This window comes from Delphinus delphis, chromosome 1 (genome assembly GCF_949987515.2).
Source record: "Delphinus delphis chromosome 1, mDelDel1.2, whole genome shotgun sequence".
NCBI classification, from domain to species: domain Eukaryota; kingdom Metazoa; phylum Chordata; class Mammalia; order Artiodactyla; family Delphinidae; genus Delphinus; species Delphinus delphis.
Genome location: NC_082683.1, coordinates 4,340,627 through 4,357,603, shown reverse-complemented (window position 1 = coordinate 4,357,603; position 16,977 = coordinate 4,340,627). Strand labels below are relative to the sequence as shown.

Below are 16,977 nucleotides of genomic sequence, written 5' to 3'. Positions count from 1 at the left end.
GCTGGACCTTGGTCTGGGTGGTTGCTTGTCCTGGGCGGCTGCTCTCCCCGGGGTGTTGGGGGCTGTGGGCTCCCACGGGTCCCCCCCTTCCTCAGGGCCACCCCCCCGGTGCCTGTACCTGCACGTACCCCAGAACCTTGGGCACAGCGGCGCCCACTTGTGTTTGCCCGACAGCTTGCTGGACAGAGAGAGAGCACCCCTTCCTCCCTTCCCACCCTTCAACCCCCTCCTGGGCCCTGGTTCCGTGTCCTGGCTCTGAGGCCCCAACCAGTGTCCCACTGGCCTTCCTGTCCATGGGGGCTGGGGTGCTTTTGTGAGGACTCAGGCAAGGAGCTGGGCAGAAAGAGGCGGGCTCAGCCAGACCAGACCACAGCTCAGCATGGGGCAGGCCTGCCCTGGGCCTGGCCTCTGCTCCCTGGAGGCAGCTGAGACACCTCGGAGCAAGAGGCAGGGATCCTGCTGGAGGGAGCCTCCCCAGCTGGTGCCAGGGCCCCTGTGCCCGATGTGGGAACCCCCAGCCACTCGGGCAGGGGCGTTATTGGGAAGGTTCGTGGGGTGGGGGTCCGAGGGGCAGTGTGTGTGCGTGTGTGTGTGTGTGTGTGTGTGCACGCGTGTGCACGTGTGTCGGCATCCCTGTCTCTGCACACGTGTGTGTGCACATGTGAAGTGTGAGGCTGTGTGTGTGCACCTGGTCCAGCAGCCTCAGGGCAGATACGCGGCCAAGGCCACTCCAGCCCCCCAGCCCCCCAGCCCCAGCCCCAGCTGAGAAGGGCCCCTGCACCAAGCACTGGCAGTCACCATCGCCTAGGGGAACGCTCCTGACCCAGGCTGGTCCCCGAAGCCTGGGGATGAGACTGGCCACCAACAACTACGGCCTCACGCAGGGCTCCCTCGGGCCCCGACAGAGAGAACGTGGCTCCAGATGTGCAGAAACGCCTGCCAGGACCTCCGGAATCCGTCTCGGGCCCCGGTCCTGGCTGACGGGGTTATTTCCTGCCTGGGAGCAGTGGGGGGGAACAGACCACAGGAGGCCACGGCAGCCCCACCCTGCCCCCCGGCCCCCTGGAGGCTGCCTCAGCCTCCCCAGCTCCACCCACACCCTGTGCCAACTTCCTGAAGGCTATAGGCGGTGCCCTGGGCAGGGAGTGGTGCGGAGGCGAGCCGGCCCCAAAGTGCCTGGGCCCTGGGGCTCCCCACGGTGGCCATCGGAAGCTAATCTCCCACCTGCCCCCAGAGCCAGCTAAGCCAGGGGCAGGGGCACTAGTACAGGCGGCCATGGTGAGCTGGGCTCGCTCGTGGGGGTGCGCTTGGGGCCACAGGCGCGGGGCAGGCTGCCTTCTGCCAGCTGGGCAGCGGCCTGGCCCATGCTCTGGATGGCTGGATTGCCTGTTTGCCTTAGAAATGCCACACTTGACTACCAGCTACCCTGTGTCAGCCTCCTACTGCTGATGCCCTATTTACAACCAGGGTCACATGGGCAGGGAGCTGGCCTGTCCACGGAGAGCTCATCAGGGGCCCTGACCACCCAGAAGCCACACACAGGGAGCGCATGGCCCAGGACTCGCCATTCTCCAGCTCTGCTTCATTGTGGAACCTTTGCTATACAAACACTTTGACTTTTGTCTGAGACTGATCCTGGGGACTTCCCTGGCAGTCTAGTGGTTAAGACTCCACGCTTCCAATGCAGTGGGTGCGGGTTTGATCCCTGGTCGGGGAACTAAGATCCCACGTGCCGTGCAGCGCGGTCAAAAAAAAAAAAAAAAACACCTGATCCCAAGACTCACTCTGGGCCCCCTAAAAGCTGCTTCTAACTCCCCAGCTGTTTCGGGGGTGTGGAGGAGATGGTGTAGGTGGGCACAGAAGCCAGGCAGCACTGGCTGCATTTTGTTGAGTCCAGTCCCGAGCAGATGCCCGCCTTCCTCCAGACACAGGGCTGGGCACTCGTGGGTGCTCCCGGTTGTGGGGCAGGACAGTGCCCTGCGGGGCAGCCCAGAGTGACTCCAGAGGCCTTTCGTCCGGGGTGTGTGTGGTCCCTGGCTTTCTAGAAGAGGCAGGCAGGATCCTCTGACTGGATGGGATGCCAGAGGCCACTCTCTCTTGTGACTTGGGTCTCCAGAGAACCCCATCAAGGGGACTAATGGGTTTCCCCACCTAGCCTAGAGGTGACGACAGCCTGTGCCCTGCTAGGAGTGCTAAGTGGAGGGCAAGCTCCTGAGGGAGGGAAGAGAGAGGGCCAGGGGTGTCAGGTCGCAGGTCCTGGCCTCTCCCAGCTGCCTGGTCGTGGTCTCAGCTTCACAGAGAACACTTCGGAGCCCATGGGGGGAGGGACAACCACCCAGCAGGCAGCCCAGTGGTCCATTCACTTGGTTCCCGCGGTGGAACCCCCGCCCCCCCAAAGGCCCGAGGGTAAGTCTGAATCCTTAGCTGACCCAACCTCACCTCTTCCTGCCCTGGCTCCCCCCCATAAACGACTCCCCAATTTCTAGAGGCCACCAGTCCTCAGGGCCCCCAAGTCCTTCTTACGCCCCGCCCCTATAGTTCACCTTAGATGTGACTTCCTTCAGGAAGGCCTCACTGAGCCCCCCACCGCCGGCCCTAAGTCCCCACTGTCCATTCCTGTCCCGGGCCCCCCTGGCCTAGGTCTTCCCCAGGAGGCTCGCAGCCAGCGTCGGGAGTATGGACAGACCCGAGTCGGCAGCGACAGGCCCAAGCTTGATCCAGGCGTCGCGAGAGGCGCCGCCCTCCCTAGGGGTCTTCGGCCGGGAGGCGCGGATGCGGAGGGCGCGCCCCCGCGGGTACGAGACAAACGCGCGGCAGACACACAGACACACGCGGCGAGCCGCGTCTCCGAGGGGAGGGGCTGGGCGGTCCGAGAGGCGGTGTGGAGACGCCCTCGGAGGCCGGCGCCCTGCTCCGCCCCCCGCCCCCGGCCGCCCGGGCGCAGCCAGCCGAGCGGCGGGATCGGAGCGCGGCGGCGGCGGCGGCGCGAAGGGGGGAGAGAGGGAGGGAGGGAGAGAGAGAGAGAGGGACGGAGGGAGGGAGGGGCCGAGGGGCCGAGCCGAGCCGAGCGGAACGCGCAGGCCACGGGCGGCCGCCGCCAGGATGCCCCGGCCCGCTGGCCGCTCCGCCGCCGGCCACCCACGCGGTCCCCGGCGGGCCGCGCTCGGCTCGGGGGCGCGGGAGCCGCAGCCGGAGCCGGAGGCGGGAGCAGCGAGCTGGAGCCCCGGGCGCCCGAATGCAGGGTGAGCGCCGCCGCCCTAGCCCGGGGGCGACAGGGCAGGGGACCCCCGGCGGGAGGACTTTGGGCAGGGAGGGGCTGTCCGTGGTTGGTCGGTCACGGGGTCTGTCCGATGGCCGCGGGCTCCGCTTAAGGCTGCGCACCCCTCCCCCCAACTTGGGGACCTTCGGGGTAACTTCCCCGGGGTCCGCCCCTTCTTCTGAGCCTGGCAGCGCCGCCTCGGGGGGCTTGCTTTCAGGGGGCGGGGATGGCCGCTCTGGGGGTCCTGGGCCCACCCCTGCCCAGCGTAACTCGGGAGGCGTCCGGGACCGCAGTCCCGTCAGCGTTCGGCTCGCGGCCGACGCTCGGACGCGCCCTCGGGGCTGGGCAGAGCTGGGGGCCCCGCTGGGGCAGGACCGCGCGCCTGGCCGGGCGGGGGATCGGAGGACAGAGGAGCGGAGACCGCGAGGGTGGAGGGCGGGCGTGGCGGAGATGTGGAGGCTACTCGTCGAGAGCTCCGCCCTGGGCGGCGGCCGAGCGGGGCCCTGCGGGACTGATGGGTAGCAGCGCCGGCGGAGAGCAGCCTGGGGGCGGCAGCCTGAGCCCGGGAATCCTTTCAAGTTCTGGGTTCTCTTTGTTGCGCAACAGAGCCCGGGGGCCGTGGGGCCTCATTGGCCCGGGGCCGCGACGTCACGCCGGAGCCCCGCCCGCAGACCCTGCGGAGAGAGTCCGGTGGGTCCCAGGTCCGCCACACCTGCAGCCTGCACTGCGGTGTCCTGGGGGGGCGCGGGGGGTGGCAGGGAGCGTCTCCGGGATCCAGGTGGAGCGGGAAGCCCAGTCCTGAAATGCTGCGGAGCCTGAGTGGGCTGCGGGAGAAACTTCCCAATAGGGGGCGGTAACACCCCTGGAGTGTTGGGGCCTGGACCCTAGTGTCCCCTGCTCCCTGTGATTGAGAATGAACAGAAGGCGTCACCAGCCTGGAAGAAGGGGGTCTCCTTGTTTCCGCAGAGCCAGCCCCCTCTCACTCTGCATTTGGAGACCTTGCTCTCCACCCCACCCCGGTGACACTCCTCCCCCATCGCAGGACCACCACGCTCAGGAGTCCATAAAGCCAGCCTCCATACTTCCTCCCTGTGCTGCACTGGGCTCTGAGCCTCAGTGTTCCCATCTGCACTGTGGGGACAGTAGGACCCATCTTGCAGGGGCAGGAGGCCCAGAAAGACAACCTCAGCTCAAGGAACAAAAAAATGCCAAGTTTCTGAGCATTTTAATGTTTCAGACATCAGGATTTTGATGTCAGGCGAGTGGAGTTTGGATCCTGGCTCGGGAACCTAAGAGCTTGGTTACCTCCCCTTAACCATCTGTAAAATGGGAACGATGGCAGTCCTTCAGACAAGATCACTGGGGGTGCGAACTGAGGGGAGCGTGCCTGTTCGAAGGAGGATTGCCTCCTCCCTCTACTTGTAGGGCACATTCTCCTGCCCACACAGACCTAGGGCCTTTCCCTGCAGTGAGACACTGCTCGGCTAGACTCAGGGAAGAACCGGCACGAGGAAGGGTTGTACCAGTGGCAGCCTGTGGCACCTTCCCTACCGCTCTGGACCAGCAATCAACAGGTGGGCAGTGTGGGCTGGGCCAGGCGCAGGGTCACAAGAGTCAGACAGCCTGCCTGCTTGGGCTTCTGAGGGAAGACCTCCCAATCTGACGGCCAAGGCGGCGCGATGCAAGTAGAAATAGATGGCAGCCCACCACGTGCATGCCAAATCCGGTTTTCTATTTGATAATGTAAGCCTCTGCCCGCTCTGGACCCCTGGTGGGCTGCCAGACACCCCACCTGGCTGTGTGTAGCCTCATTACCCTCCAAGCTGGGCTGTCCCAGGTTCTGGCTGGGGTGACTGTGCGTCTGCCTGCAGGTCTAAGGCTCGTGCACACCTCTGAGCTCAGTGTCTTGAAGAGACAGCGTAGCTCAGTGAGCAGGGAGGTCTTTGGTACAGACATCTACGTGGCAAGCATTTATTGAGCACTTACTGTGTGCCTGGCTCCATTCTAAGCGCTTTCCCTGGCATAGCTTACCGGCTACCCACACACTTCTCGAGGCAGATAGGGACTATCACGTCTACGTACAGATGAGAAAACTGAGGCCCAGCTGAGTCACGTGACTGGCTGGGGAGCTAAAGCTGGAGTCTAACAGCTCTTCACCCCACACCGAGTGGCCTCTGTATGCTGAAGTCAAGGAGGCTTGCTGGACAGCAGAACGGCTGGTGGAGGGTTCAGCAGGGCCACCTCACCCCCCACGCTGGGTCTGGGGTGGGGAAGGGGCGGCAGCTTTGCGAGCAGAAGCCTAATGTTTGGGAAGGAAGTTCCCTGGCCCCAGAAGTCCCCCAGCCCCCGCTAAAAGGCCCTTAGTGGGCACTGGTGTGGTCCAGATTAGACTCCTCCTGTGGGTCAGGGGCCTGGACAGGCCCACTGCAGGGGCACAGAGATGAATGACACCCATCAGGACTCAAGAGATCCTTCGGTGTCCGTGGGGCTCAGGCCACACCCTGCACGAGACAAGCAGGGGAGCCTGGCAGCAGGCTGGGAGGTGTCACTTCCCCTGTCCTGAGCGCCAGGGGCCTGCAATGGCCTGTCCACCCCAAGCTGGAGACAGTCCCTGAAGGATCACGTGGCTGTGTCTGGTTCAGTGGTGCCCATAAGTGTTGGGGGCAACAAATTTGCAGCCAATGAGATTACACAGGCTAGAGGGTGAGAAGGCCCAAGTGTAGGCAGTGTACATAGTAGACCTGCACTGAGCACTGCACTTGTCCCCCACGCCACCTGCTCCAGGCTGTGGCCAGAGGGGCCTGCTGTGGGGTGCCTCACGTCAGAGGGACCGGCCAGTGCTCTGCGCAGGGACGCACCGAGCTGGGAAGCTGGGGGACTCACCACCAGGCCCACTGGCAGGATGGGGCGGCTCCCCAACACGTGCCTCCTGCCCCGCGTCCTAGGTCCCTGGTTCCTACCTATCCACAGGCTGTCCTCGGGGGCAGGTTCTGGTCCCTGGACCAGCTACTGTCCCATGCTGCCTGCGGCATCCCAAGCAGCCGGGCCCGCCCCAGGCGCTAGAGATGCGGCGTCTGTCCACCCCAGCCTCCCCCTGGAGGAAGCCTCATCGTCCCCGTTTCAGAGTAGGACGTGGGTGCAGGGACTTTGCTGGGGCCACATGGCTAGTACACTAGAGCTTAGTGTACCCCCCAGCCCGGGGTAGTGCCAGGGCCTGCCAGGCGTGCACGGCCACGGAAGGCCTGCTGGGGGCTGACCTGGGTAAAGCAGGCCGCCCTTTCCCAAGGTGGGCACGAGAGTGGCCCCCAGAGCATCCTTTCCTTACAGGGGAGGTTCAGGGCACTCATCCTCCAGGCATGTCCTCATTGGCCAAAGGAAGTGGGACCAATGAAAGTGAGGGCCCCCAGCATGCACTGGGGGTGCCTCGCGTGGGCTGCGTGAGGATTTGGGGAGTTTGATGGTGAGAGGGCTGGTTCTGGGACAGGACCAGGTACACACGCGGCACAGCGCCCACCTGGGCCCGGCCTGGCGGCTTCCCTGAGGATGCAGGCGGCCTGGAAGGAAGCCTAGGTGCCGCACCTTGACCAGGAGTAGGTGGAGGTGAGGGGATGTGCACTTATTGAGCACCCCTGTATACACCCCCTGGGAGCCAGAAGGTTCCATAGAGGGCAGAGGAGGGCGAAGCGGCCCAGCCCAAGCCAGGACCAGACAGGCAATGGAGCATGAGGGGACCCCCTCTATCTCGCACTCCCAAGAGCCCCAGGAGCTTCACTGCCAGAGCCCAAGGGAGAGTCCCTGAGAGCTCTTTGGCTCCCCCCAAACCCACTGCAGATGCTCACGGTCCCTGGTGTCCCCAGGCCGCCACGTGTGAGGGCTGCTGCTCGGAGCTGAGGCCTGGCTTGAGGAGGATGTCCCAGCCGCCGGCCAGCTCCCATCTGCACCATGAGTGATGAGCGGCGGCTGCCTGGCAGCGCGGTGGGCTGGCTGGCCTGCGGAGGCCTCTCCCTGCTGGCCAACGCGTGGGGCATCCTCAGCGTGGGGGCCAAGCAGAAGAAGTGGAAGCCCCTGGAGTTCCTGCTGTGCATGCTCGCGGCCACCCACATGCTCAACGTGGCCGTGCCCATCGCCACCTACGCTGTGGTGCAGCTGCGGCGCCAGCGCCCCGACTACGAATGGAACGAGGGCCTCTGCAAGGTCTTCGTCTCCACCTTCTACACCCTCACCCTGGCCACCTGCTTCTCCGTCACCTCCCTCTCCTACCACCGCATGTGGATGGTCCGCTGGCCCGTCAACTACCGGTGAGTTCCTGGGCGTGTGCGCCTGAACATCTGGTGTCCTTGGAGAGGGGGACGTGGGTGCCTGAGCGCGCAGGTACCCTCGGTGTGGGGACAGGGTCCCTGTGCGGTGTGCCGCACCCATGCTGTGCTGGGGTTGCAGGGACGAGCGCGTGTAGGTGTACGTGGGTGCGTACAGTGTCCAGTGCAGAAGGGCTCGGTGAGAAGGAAACGTGACGATGTGCTGACTGCGGGGCTGGGGCAGTTGAGGACCCTCTGCCGGTCCCCAGGGGCCTCTGGAGAGACCCTTTGAGTGACGCCAGGTCCCCCTGTCCTGCCCCCGCCCCATGCCAGGCTAAGCAACGCCAAGAAGCAGGCGGTGCACACGGTCATGGGCATCTGGATGGTGTCCTTCATCCTGTCGGCACTGCCTGCCGTCGGCTGGCACGACACGAGCGAGCGCTTCTACACCCACGGCTGCCACTTCATCGTGGCTGAGATTGGCCTGGGCTTCGGCGTCTGCTTCCTGCTGCTGGTGGGCGGCAGCGTGGCCATGGGCGTGGTCTGCACGGCCATCGCCCTCTTCCAGACGCTGGCGGTGCAGGTGGGGCGCCGGGCCGACCGCCACGCCTTCACCGTGCCCACCATCGTGGTGGAGGACGCACAGGGCAAGCGCCGCTCCTCCATCGACGGCTCCGAGCCCGCCAGGACCTCGCTGCAGATCACCGGCCTGGTGGCCACCATCGTCGTCATATACGACTGCCTCATGGGCTTCCCTGTGCTGGTGGGTGAGCCTGGCGGGGGGACGTGGGCTCTGGGACAGCCCTGGGGCCGGGCGTGCTCCAGGCGTTAGGTGGTTGAATCCTCACACCCGATCTTTTCAGGAGGCATCATCATCATCCCCATTTTACAAAGGTGGAAACTGAACTTCAGAGAGGTCAAATGACCCGCCTAAAGTCAGGGCATCCATGGTGGGATCTGAACCCACGTCAGGTGGCTGCAGAGACCAGGGTCTTTTGTCACACGGCAGGGGACTTTCCTGACCTGAGTGAGACCCATTTGATGCAGAGGGTATGGAAGGTGGGGTGACACGCCACAGGCTTTCTGGTGGGTCCAGGTCCCAGGCTGGACAGAGGAGGGATTTAGTGTGGCAGAACTGGCTTTGATCCTGAATCGGGAGGCAGGGAAGGCCTTGAATATGTGCTGGGGAGTTGGACTTGATCCCAGGAGCTGAGGAAGGTCAAGGTGAGGGCTGGTCTGAAGACCCTGCCAGCAAGGGTCCAAGGTCCCCCGAGGCTGCCTGGGGTCCTGTCTGTGAGGCTATGCCCCAGGCCTAGCCCAAGAATGACGTCTGGACTCAAAGACAAGCCCTCCCACTGATAGGGCTCCAGCCCTGCCCCTGAAGGCTATGGAGCTGGACAGGGAAGGGTCTAGGGGCAAGGACCAGATAGAGGCTTCATCCTAGCAGCTGGGCAGGGAGTCATCGCAGGACCCAAGCTCCAGAAGGTGACAGGTGGTGTGGCAGCCTCATAGTCAGGGGTGACCTTCTGCCCCACCCTCAGTGGGCCAGGTACCCCCCAGGTAGAGTCCTCCTGTGTGCAGTGGGGCCTGGTGTCCCCAGTCCTTTGATGATAGAGGGAAGATGTGTGTGTGAAATTGCAGAGCCAGACGGGAATAGCAGTGGGGGAAGGGCCCCCCAGCTTCTCTTCAGGGCCGTTTGTGGAACCCACTCCATGCTGCCGGCCTGGTACGGTGTCTGGAATCTTTACCTCACCCTGTGGGGTGTTCTTGGCCCATTTCACAGATGAGGAAACTGAGCCCCAGAGAGGTTTAGCATCTTTCTGAGGGTCACACAGCTCGCATGGAAGAACCAACATGATGTCTGCATCATGCCCACTTCTGCTCTGAAAGAGGAATAGTTATGTCACTCAGTGGGGGAATGAACTCTCCTGGGAGCAGAGGAATGAGGCGTCCCTAGGCGGTGACCCAAAGGCCACCTGGTTGGATCCTCTGACCCCCAGAAACTACTTTGATTCTAGACCTCTGGGGTCTGAGGTCTAGACCCTCAGAGTAGGGGCAGGGCCAAGGAGGCCACTAGCCATGGAGCAGCGGGGATGGTAGAAAGGTCCCTGAACTGGGAGACTCGAGACCTGGCTCTCAAAAAGGGGCTGGTAATCCACGCCTTCTCCTCCTTGGGCGGTCACGGGTGAAATGAGGGAGGCCGTGCCCAGTGCTACCTGCTGCACTGTGAAGGGCTCTGCACACATGGGGCTGTGACTGTTCATCTTGACACCAGCGGCTGTTGGTGGGCAGGGACTTCTCCCCTCACACTCTGTCTCTTTCCTGCCCAAAACCCCAGGGCTTTGTCCGTCTCCCCCTCCCCCTCTGTCTCCCCCTCCCCCGCCTCCGGCAGGTGGGCAGTCAGACCTGCCCCACAGGTGGGAGAACTGAGGCCGGGAAGGGAAGCTGGGTGATGGGGGTCCTGCCGGGTGCCAGGCCCAGCCCTGTGCCCACAGGTGGTGAGCTTCAGCAGCCTGTGGGCTGACGCCTCGGCGCCCTGGATGGCACTGTGTGTGCTCTGGTGCTCAGTGACCCAGGCCCTGCTGCTGCCCGTATTCCTCTGGGCCTGCGACCGCTACCGCGCTGACCTCAAGGCTGTCTGGGAGAAGTGCATGGCCCTCATGGCCAACGACGAGGACTCGGGTGACGGTGAGGACGGTCTGAGCATGCCCCCCAGGGAGAGTGGCGCCTGGGTGAGGTCACTGGGGGTCCGCGGGATAACAGCTGTCAGAGCCCCCTTGTTCTACCCCAAAGGTTCTTAAACCCCGCAAGGACTCAAGCCTGGTGTCACACGGGGCCTTCCCCTGTATGGCTTGGCCGCCCCAGGGTTCCAGTTGATCAGACGTTCTGTTAACAGAGTGGCTGTGGACTGCAGCCTGATTGTGTTTCTTGGAGCTTCCAACCTTAGGGGTCCTGGCGAACTGCCCCGGGGCTCCTGTAGACCGGTCCTGTCTCCCTGCCAGCAGCAATAATGTGACCCTGGGCTGAGCCCTTGCCACCTGGCAGGCAGTGTCAGCTCCTTGTGTCTATTTAGTTCTCACCCCCATAGAGGAGGAAACTGGCTCAGGGTCTGTGACTTCCCCAGGCCCTCAACTAAAAGGTGGCAGAGTCAGGATCTGAATAGAGGAGCCCGCCCTTCTCCTTTTCTGTTAACCAGCCCACCAGCACTGCGTGTCTCTGGGGGTCCCTGGGACCCATTCCTGGATGCCCCCAAGTTTCCACGGCCCTAAGCTTCTGCCCCGCCCTGCAGAAACCAGCCTGGAAGGTGGCATCCCCCCAGACCTAGTGTTGGACCGCTCCCTGGACTACAGCTATGGGGGTGACTTTGTGGCCCTGGACAGGACGGCCAAGTATGAGCTCTCTGCCCTGGAGGGGGACCTGCCCCAGTTCTACCCTCTGCGGCCCTTGCAGGAGGACAAGATGCAGTACCTGCAGGTAGGGACAGCCAGGGCTGGAGATGCAAATATGCCTCTCCAAGGCCTTTCCTCTCTGAGCTCATCTCACGCCTGCCACAGCTCCTGGGGCTGGCTTTCATCCTCCCAAGACGGGCTGGCCCCAGGTCACAGAGCCTGTGCAGGTGGACCCATGGGCGGCACCCCAGCCCCTGTGGCCAAGTTCGCTGGTGCTCTAGGAGGATGGTCCATTTGGTGCCTGTGTTGTTTCCTTGGGGCTCAGCACCCTACTCAAAGGGACTTCTCCCCAGCTGACCCAAGCTACAGATGACAACACTGAGGTTTGAAGAGATTGTCACTTGCCCCAAATCTCACAGCTCTAAACCAGGGTGCCCTGGACCAGGCCTGGTCCCTGACCTCAGGCGGCCCTGCCCGGTGAGGGGAGGCTAGGCCCCCCTTTTCCAGGAGGGCAGCCCGGGTTAACCCCTTGGTCCTGACAGGTCCCGCCCACGCGACGCTTCTCCCACGATGACGCGGACGTGTGGGCCGCCGTTCCGCTGCCCACGTTCCTACCGCGCTGGGGCTCTGGCGAGGACCTGGCCGCCCTGGTGCTGCCTGGCGGGCCCGACCGGCGCCGCGGCGGCCTGCTGGCGGAGGACGCGCCCCCCTTCCGCCCGCGCCGTCGCTCGGCCGAGAGCCTGCTGTCGCTGCGTCCCCCGGCCCTGGACGACGGCCCGCGCCTCGCCCCCGGCTCGCCCCCCGGCAGCCCGCGCCGCCGCGCCGGGCCCGGCGCCCGCTGCGCCTCGGCCTCGCTGCTGCCCGACGCTTTCGCGCTGACCGCCTTCGAGCGGGAGCCACAGGCCCTGCGCCGCCAGCCCGCCTCGCTGGGGCCCTTCCCCGTCCGCGCCCTGCCCCGCGACGGCGCCCAGCCCGGCGGGGACGCGGCGCCCCCTGGCGGCGGCGGCGGCGCGCAACGGAGCCCCGGGCCGCGCCCGGCCGCACACGCGCATTCCAGGACCCTGCGGACCGGCCTGAGCGCGTCGTGGGGCGAACCCGGGGGCCTGCGCGCGGCGGGCGGCGGCGGCGGCAGCATCAGCAGCTTCTTGAGCTCGCCCTCGGAGTCGTCGGGCTACGTCACGCTGCACTCGGACTCGATGGGTTCGGCGTCTTAGGGCCCGCCGGCGCCTCCCCAAGTCTCCAGGCGGGCCGGGCCACCCACGGGGCCAAAGCACCAAAGATGCCATCCTAACCCGGCCCAGGCTCGGGGCAGGCTACGCTGAGGCCGCCGGCGGCGCCTGGACTTGCGCTAGCCCTGACGGGGCGGCGGCTGTGTGCCGCCCGGGAAGCGGCCATTGCCTGGAGGGGCAACGCCCGCCCCGGACGACCACACTGGGCACGGACCAGCCTCTGGGCAGAGTGAGGCTGGGGCTTGGGAAAAGGCGGGCTCCGGACGGGGCAGCTGGCTACCGCCGGACGGAACAAAGCCCAGCCCTGCAGGAGCCAGCAGACTGCAGCCACTTCCCACTCTGCACTGCAACTGTCACACCTCAGGGGGTGGGGTACAGAGGGTCTGTAAGCACAGGGGTCTTCAGAGCCCAAACCAAGTTCTCTGAGCAGGTCCCCCTGCTGACTTGTTCTGCCTTGGTTTCCGCATCTGTGAGGAGCAGGTGACCATGTTAGCTCTCAGGACTGTCTGGTCAAGTCTCCTGGTCTGTGTGCCCCGGCCGCCACCGAGGGGACAGGGAGAGAGTAGTGGAGGACCCTCCATGGGTCCCTTGTGGGGCTCAGTTTTCAGGGGCCTGGCGTGGCCCCCAAGCCTGAGGCCTCCCACACTTAGTGCCCCTGGCCCCCTTGAGAACTCTCCCCAGCCAAGCTAAAGCACAACACTCTCGCACCATCACCATTGGCACACACCCGCCTTGGCCGCTGTTAGCATCCCACCCTCATCACTGTGCCTCCATTGCCTATGCACAACACGTCAGCCACCTCTGTGACTCCCACCACGAAGGTCGTGGGTACGTGGTGGAGAAAACTGAAGCAAAGGGGGAGCGGGCTTCCTTCTCCTGGTGCCAACCCCCAACCTGTGCAGGTCTGGCCAGGAAGGGATCTTGCCTCAGAGGCCTCGCAGCTTCTGGGTTCAAGGCCTGGTCCCTGGTAAGAGTTTTCCTCCACCCTGGGGCAGGGGTCTTCTTTTGCTCTCCATGCTGGGCAGACCTCTTGCGGGCCTGGGCTTGGCCATGGGCCCTTGGGAGGGCCTGCTGGGTCTTGCGTGGAGGAAGACCCTCGACTCAGGCTAAGGAGAAGCCCAGGAATAGCTGTGGACTTTGAGCTGGAGGGGCCGGGGTGAATGCAAAGACTGTCTCATTCCACCCCCTGCCTCCCTGCAGTGGCCCCTCCATGTGAAGATCTGGAGGGGGTTCCAGGGCCCGCAAGGAGCTGGTCTACCCCCTCTCCCCTCCTACTCTGCACCCTGGAATTGCAGCACTGCCTCTGCCCCTCAGGTGGCCAAGCCTGTCTCCTCACCCTCCAGACAGGGTCCCAGCTCCAGAGAGGCCTCTGGGAGCCGGGAGAACAGGGGGGACTACGCAGCTCTGTCTCACCCTCAGAGGCCCCTTCGGTCTCTGGCTGTGGGGTAACTTGGCGGGAGGAGCTGGCCACAGGTGAGTAAGGCAGGGGCCTCCGGTCCAGCCTCAGCCATGGGAGGCCTGCCTCGCCAACGCTGCTGTGCCTTCAAGGACCAACGTGATGTGGGGGCAGAGGCAGCCAGTTAGCCACCGTTCCCCACCCCCGCCGGCCGATTGGTCACCTTGGGTTTTCATATCCAATCTGTGTATTTCATATCCAACGGCAATACTTGCAGGGAGGCGTGGTCCCCTGAAGTCCCTCCAGTCCTGGTTTTTACAAAATTATTAAAGAGGAGGGAGGACCCCAAGCAGAGGCCCCCGGAGCGTGGGGCTCCCTCTCTCACTTTGTCTTGCCTCCAGGCCTGTTTGCTGCCCTGAAGAGCAGCTTGGCCCTGGGTTCACTGTGGAGGGGGCTCTGTCTTCATACCACCACCCAACCCAGAGCCAGGGATCCGTTTGTGGTTTTTTTGGACAACTGAGCATTTATCTTCTGTACAGAATCGAATAAAAACTTCCTATGATTTGCACCAGGCAATCCGAGGCCGATTTCATGGAAACACTTAGAACCTAACAGCGCCGCTGGCCAGCTGCCCCTAAACGTCTCTCCCTCTGGGTCCTGAATTCCTCCGCTAGTGCACCCTTCCTTTGGGTTGGACTTGCCCCTTTCTCTAGGCAAATCCAGCGGCCCGACCCAGCGAGTGAGTCAGACCTGGGGCAGCAGCAGGATGGAGCGGCCTGGTGGGTTCCAAAGCCCTAATAAAGGGCGGAGATGACCTATGAGTGCAGATGGCAGCCCCTGCCCAGGTTTGGCTTCAGGGACCACTAATCCCAGTGAGGCTGATTCTGGAGGGCGAGAAAGGCAGAGCAGTTGGAGCCGTGCCTAGGGGAGGGGGACCCATTGTGCCGGTTGACCCGCCCACCAGCCTGGGTTGGAATTCGGAGGACGTGCCCTGGGTCCGCGATGTAAGATCGCCACCTGGTGGCCGGCAGGAGCCTGGTGGCCTGCAGAAGGATAAGTGTCGGGAAGTTGAGAGCCGAGAGGCCGCCCCGGGACCACCACTGCAGGAGCCCCGCCCCAGCACCGGAGAGCCCGCTGGGTGGTGCGGTAGGGGAGCTAGGTCGCCCTCTCGCCGCGGTCTGACCAGGATGGGTTTAGCACACGGCAAGGCAGAGGCAGCCCAAAATGAGAAACGTTTTATACAAAGTTGATGTTGGTAGTTCAAAAAGATTCACCTAAGTAGGCATCACGGGAGAAATTAGAACCTTCATGGCCTCTTTATACCCATTTCAGAAGTTCGCACTGTTCTTATTTTGAATTTCAAGCTGGTGGGAGGAGGTGCTAGGATCTCTTCCTGGGCTCAGGGCAGGGTCCCTGTCCTCCACCCCCAGGCTTCCCCGCCGGGAGCCCCGGGTTCGAGTCCGGGCACAGCAATGACCTCATTTTCAGACGAGTAAACCGTCGCACAGCACTCCCAGGGTTGTCAAGGGTGGTGGGCTCCCTGGAGGCCCCAGAGGTCCGGAGTCGGGGGCTCTGCGGGGCCGGGGTCTTTTCCAAGTGGGGAGAAGTGAACTCTCCCTTGAGAGGAGCCGAGGTGTGCCCTAGCAGCCCCCAAGTTGGTGCGACAGTGCGCGGGGTCCCTACCAGAAGCCGTGCGGAGCCAAGCGTCGGGTGGCCGGGGCGGTAGGTGGAGCATCTTACCGGGCGGGGCCACAGCGCTGAGCGGGCGCTGGGCAGGGTCGCTAAAGGAGGGGGCTTCCGAGAGGGCAGACTTAGGAGCGTGCGCCAGCGGGTGGGCCGCGCCGCGTGCGGAGGGGGTGGGGATCCCTGGAAGCCGAGTGGGTCCAGGATGGGGATGGGATGGGGGCCCCTTGCTGGGGGGGCGGGGCCTGGCGCGCTTTGTGCCGGTGGGAACCGGGCGTCCCTGGCCGGCTGAATGGGCAGGGGCGGGGCAGCGATTCTCCTCGCTGCGAGGGGTCCGCTCTGTGCTGCTGCGGCCGGCGACCTTCCCACCGCGGCGCGGCCGCGGGGCGGGAACGAGCTGCCCGCCAGGGGCCCTGGGAAAGGGGCGCAGCCCGGGACACCCACTCCCAGCCCCACTGGAAGGTGGGAGGAGGAGAAAGCGGGTCCGGCCTAAGTGGGTAGGGCTGGGGTGGGGGGTGGGTTATGCCTAGACGCGCAGAACCCGGTCCAATCGTAGCTTCGTGTATTTCCCCGAGTTCGAAGAGACGCGGCACCCTTCCGGCCACCCCGTCCCGGGACCAGAACCGATGACCGGAGTTCCGGCCGTCCAAAACAGTCTCTGCGTCCCCAGGCCAGACGAGGGCCTCTGTGAGTCCGAGGCCGTACCTGATCCTCACCAGGGCCGCCACAAGCGCAGCCCCGGCCCCGGGCTCTCGGCGAAGCGGCGAGACGCCGACTGCGGCGCGGGGATGCCGGTGGACTGACCGGGGAGACCTCCAGAGAAGAGGAGCCGGGGTGGCGGGGACCGCGAGCCGGCGGCGGCCGGAGCAGGGACCCAAACTGGGGGGGCGCCGGGGCCGCGCCGCGCGGGCGCCTCGGGGCCGGAACTGGCGCTGTCCATGGTGCTGCCACCCGCGCGCTCGTGCGCCAGGGGGCAGCGCAGACCGTCGCCGCCCTCCTCTTCGCGCCGCAGAAGGTGGCTAACGCCCGGTAGACAGCCGCGGAAGCCCGACGGGTACTCGGCTCCGCTGGGGACCGGCCAGAGCCCTGGGGGGAGGGGAGCGGATGAGAGAAATGCGGAAAGGAGGGGAGAGGAGGAGGAAAGGAAAGAGAGAGAGAGGAGAGAGCAAGGGAGGGGAGAAGTGTGGAGGGAGGGAAGAGAAGGGAGGGGAGTCAGCCCGAACCCGCTCCCCCCTTCCCGGGTCCAGACCTTCGCCCACCCGGATTACAACTCCACAGCCAGCCGGGCTTTTGCTGCCTGCCCACTCACAGCAATATGGGGCCCCCTTGTCACTCAGCTGCCCACTGCCCTGAGCAGTTCTTCTCCGTCCATCCCTCCTTTATCTGGCCTTGTAGACTCCGTGGCTCTGACCCCACAAGTTCCCCCGCCTCTTCGCCCGACTCCCCAAGCCATCCCGCTACCTTGCACCGAGTTCTGAAGGCTTTTCATGTACTTGACGCTCAGCTCCAGTATGTCTGCCTTCTCCAACTTGCGTTTCCGGATCTGGGGATCCGTGGAAAGGGCTCTTAGCACCGCAGCCTGGGCTGGAGCGGATGAGGCTGGGGACCGTATCATCCCTTACCTCCAACGAGTCCCCTTTCTCACCTGGTGCGAGTAGTGTTTCTCTAGCAACGATCTGAGCTGCTCCAGCGACACATTAATGCGCGCCCGTCGCTTCTTCTCCAT

The 16,977-nt window shown here is 64.5% G+C and overlaps 2 protein-coding genes across 3 annotated transcripts; one reads left to right on the top strand and one right to left on the bottom strand.

Moving 5' to 3' along the window:
- The first annotated feature begins 3,113 nt into the window (after window positions 1–3,113).
- Window positions 3,114–14,136, top strand: GPR153 (G protein-coupled receptor 153). Of its 2 annotated transcripts, none has more exons than XM_060027646.1 (6): window positions 3,114–3,242; window positions 7,117–7,557; window positions 7,888–8,317; window positions 10,050–10,242; window positions 10,844–11,028; window positions 11,486–14,136. In XM_060027646.1, exons 2-6 carry the CDS (start codon window positions 7,202–7,204, stop codon window positions 12,155–12,157), a joined length of 1,836 nt encoding a protein of 611 aa, XP_059883629.1. In that variant the 5' UTR covers window positions 3,114–3,242; window positions 7,117–7,201; the 3' UTR covers window positions 12,158–14,136. The 2 variants fall into 2 exon arrangements, with proteins under 2 accessions (XP_059883629.1, XP_059883580.1); XM_060027597.1 differs by having other exon boundaries at window positions 3,118–3,242; window positions 7,091–7,557.
- A 1,827-nt stretch (window positions 14,137–15,963) lies between these two features.
- On the bottom strand, window positions 15,964–16,977 carry HES3 (hes family bHLH transcription factor 3). The gene is made up of 3 exons (XM_060027537.1): window positions 16,897–16,977; window positions 16,713–16,794; window positions 15,964–16,337 (listed from the first exon to the last, which is right to left on the bottom strand). Exons 1-3 carry the CDS (start codon window positions 16,975–16,977, stop codon window positions 15,964–15,966), a joined length of 537 nt encoding a protein of 178 aa, XP_059883520.1.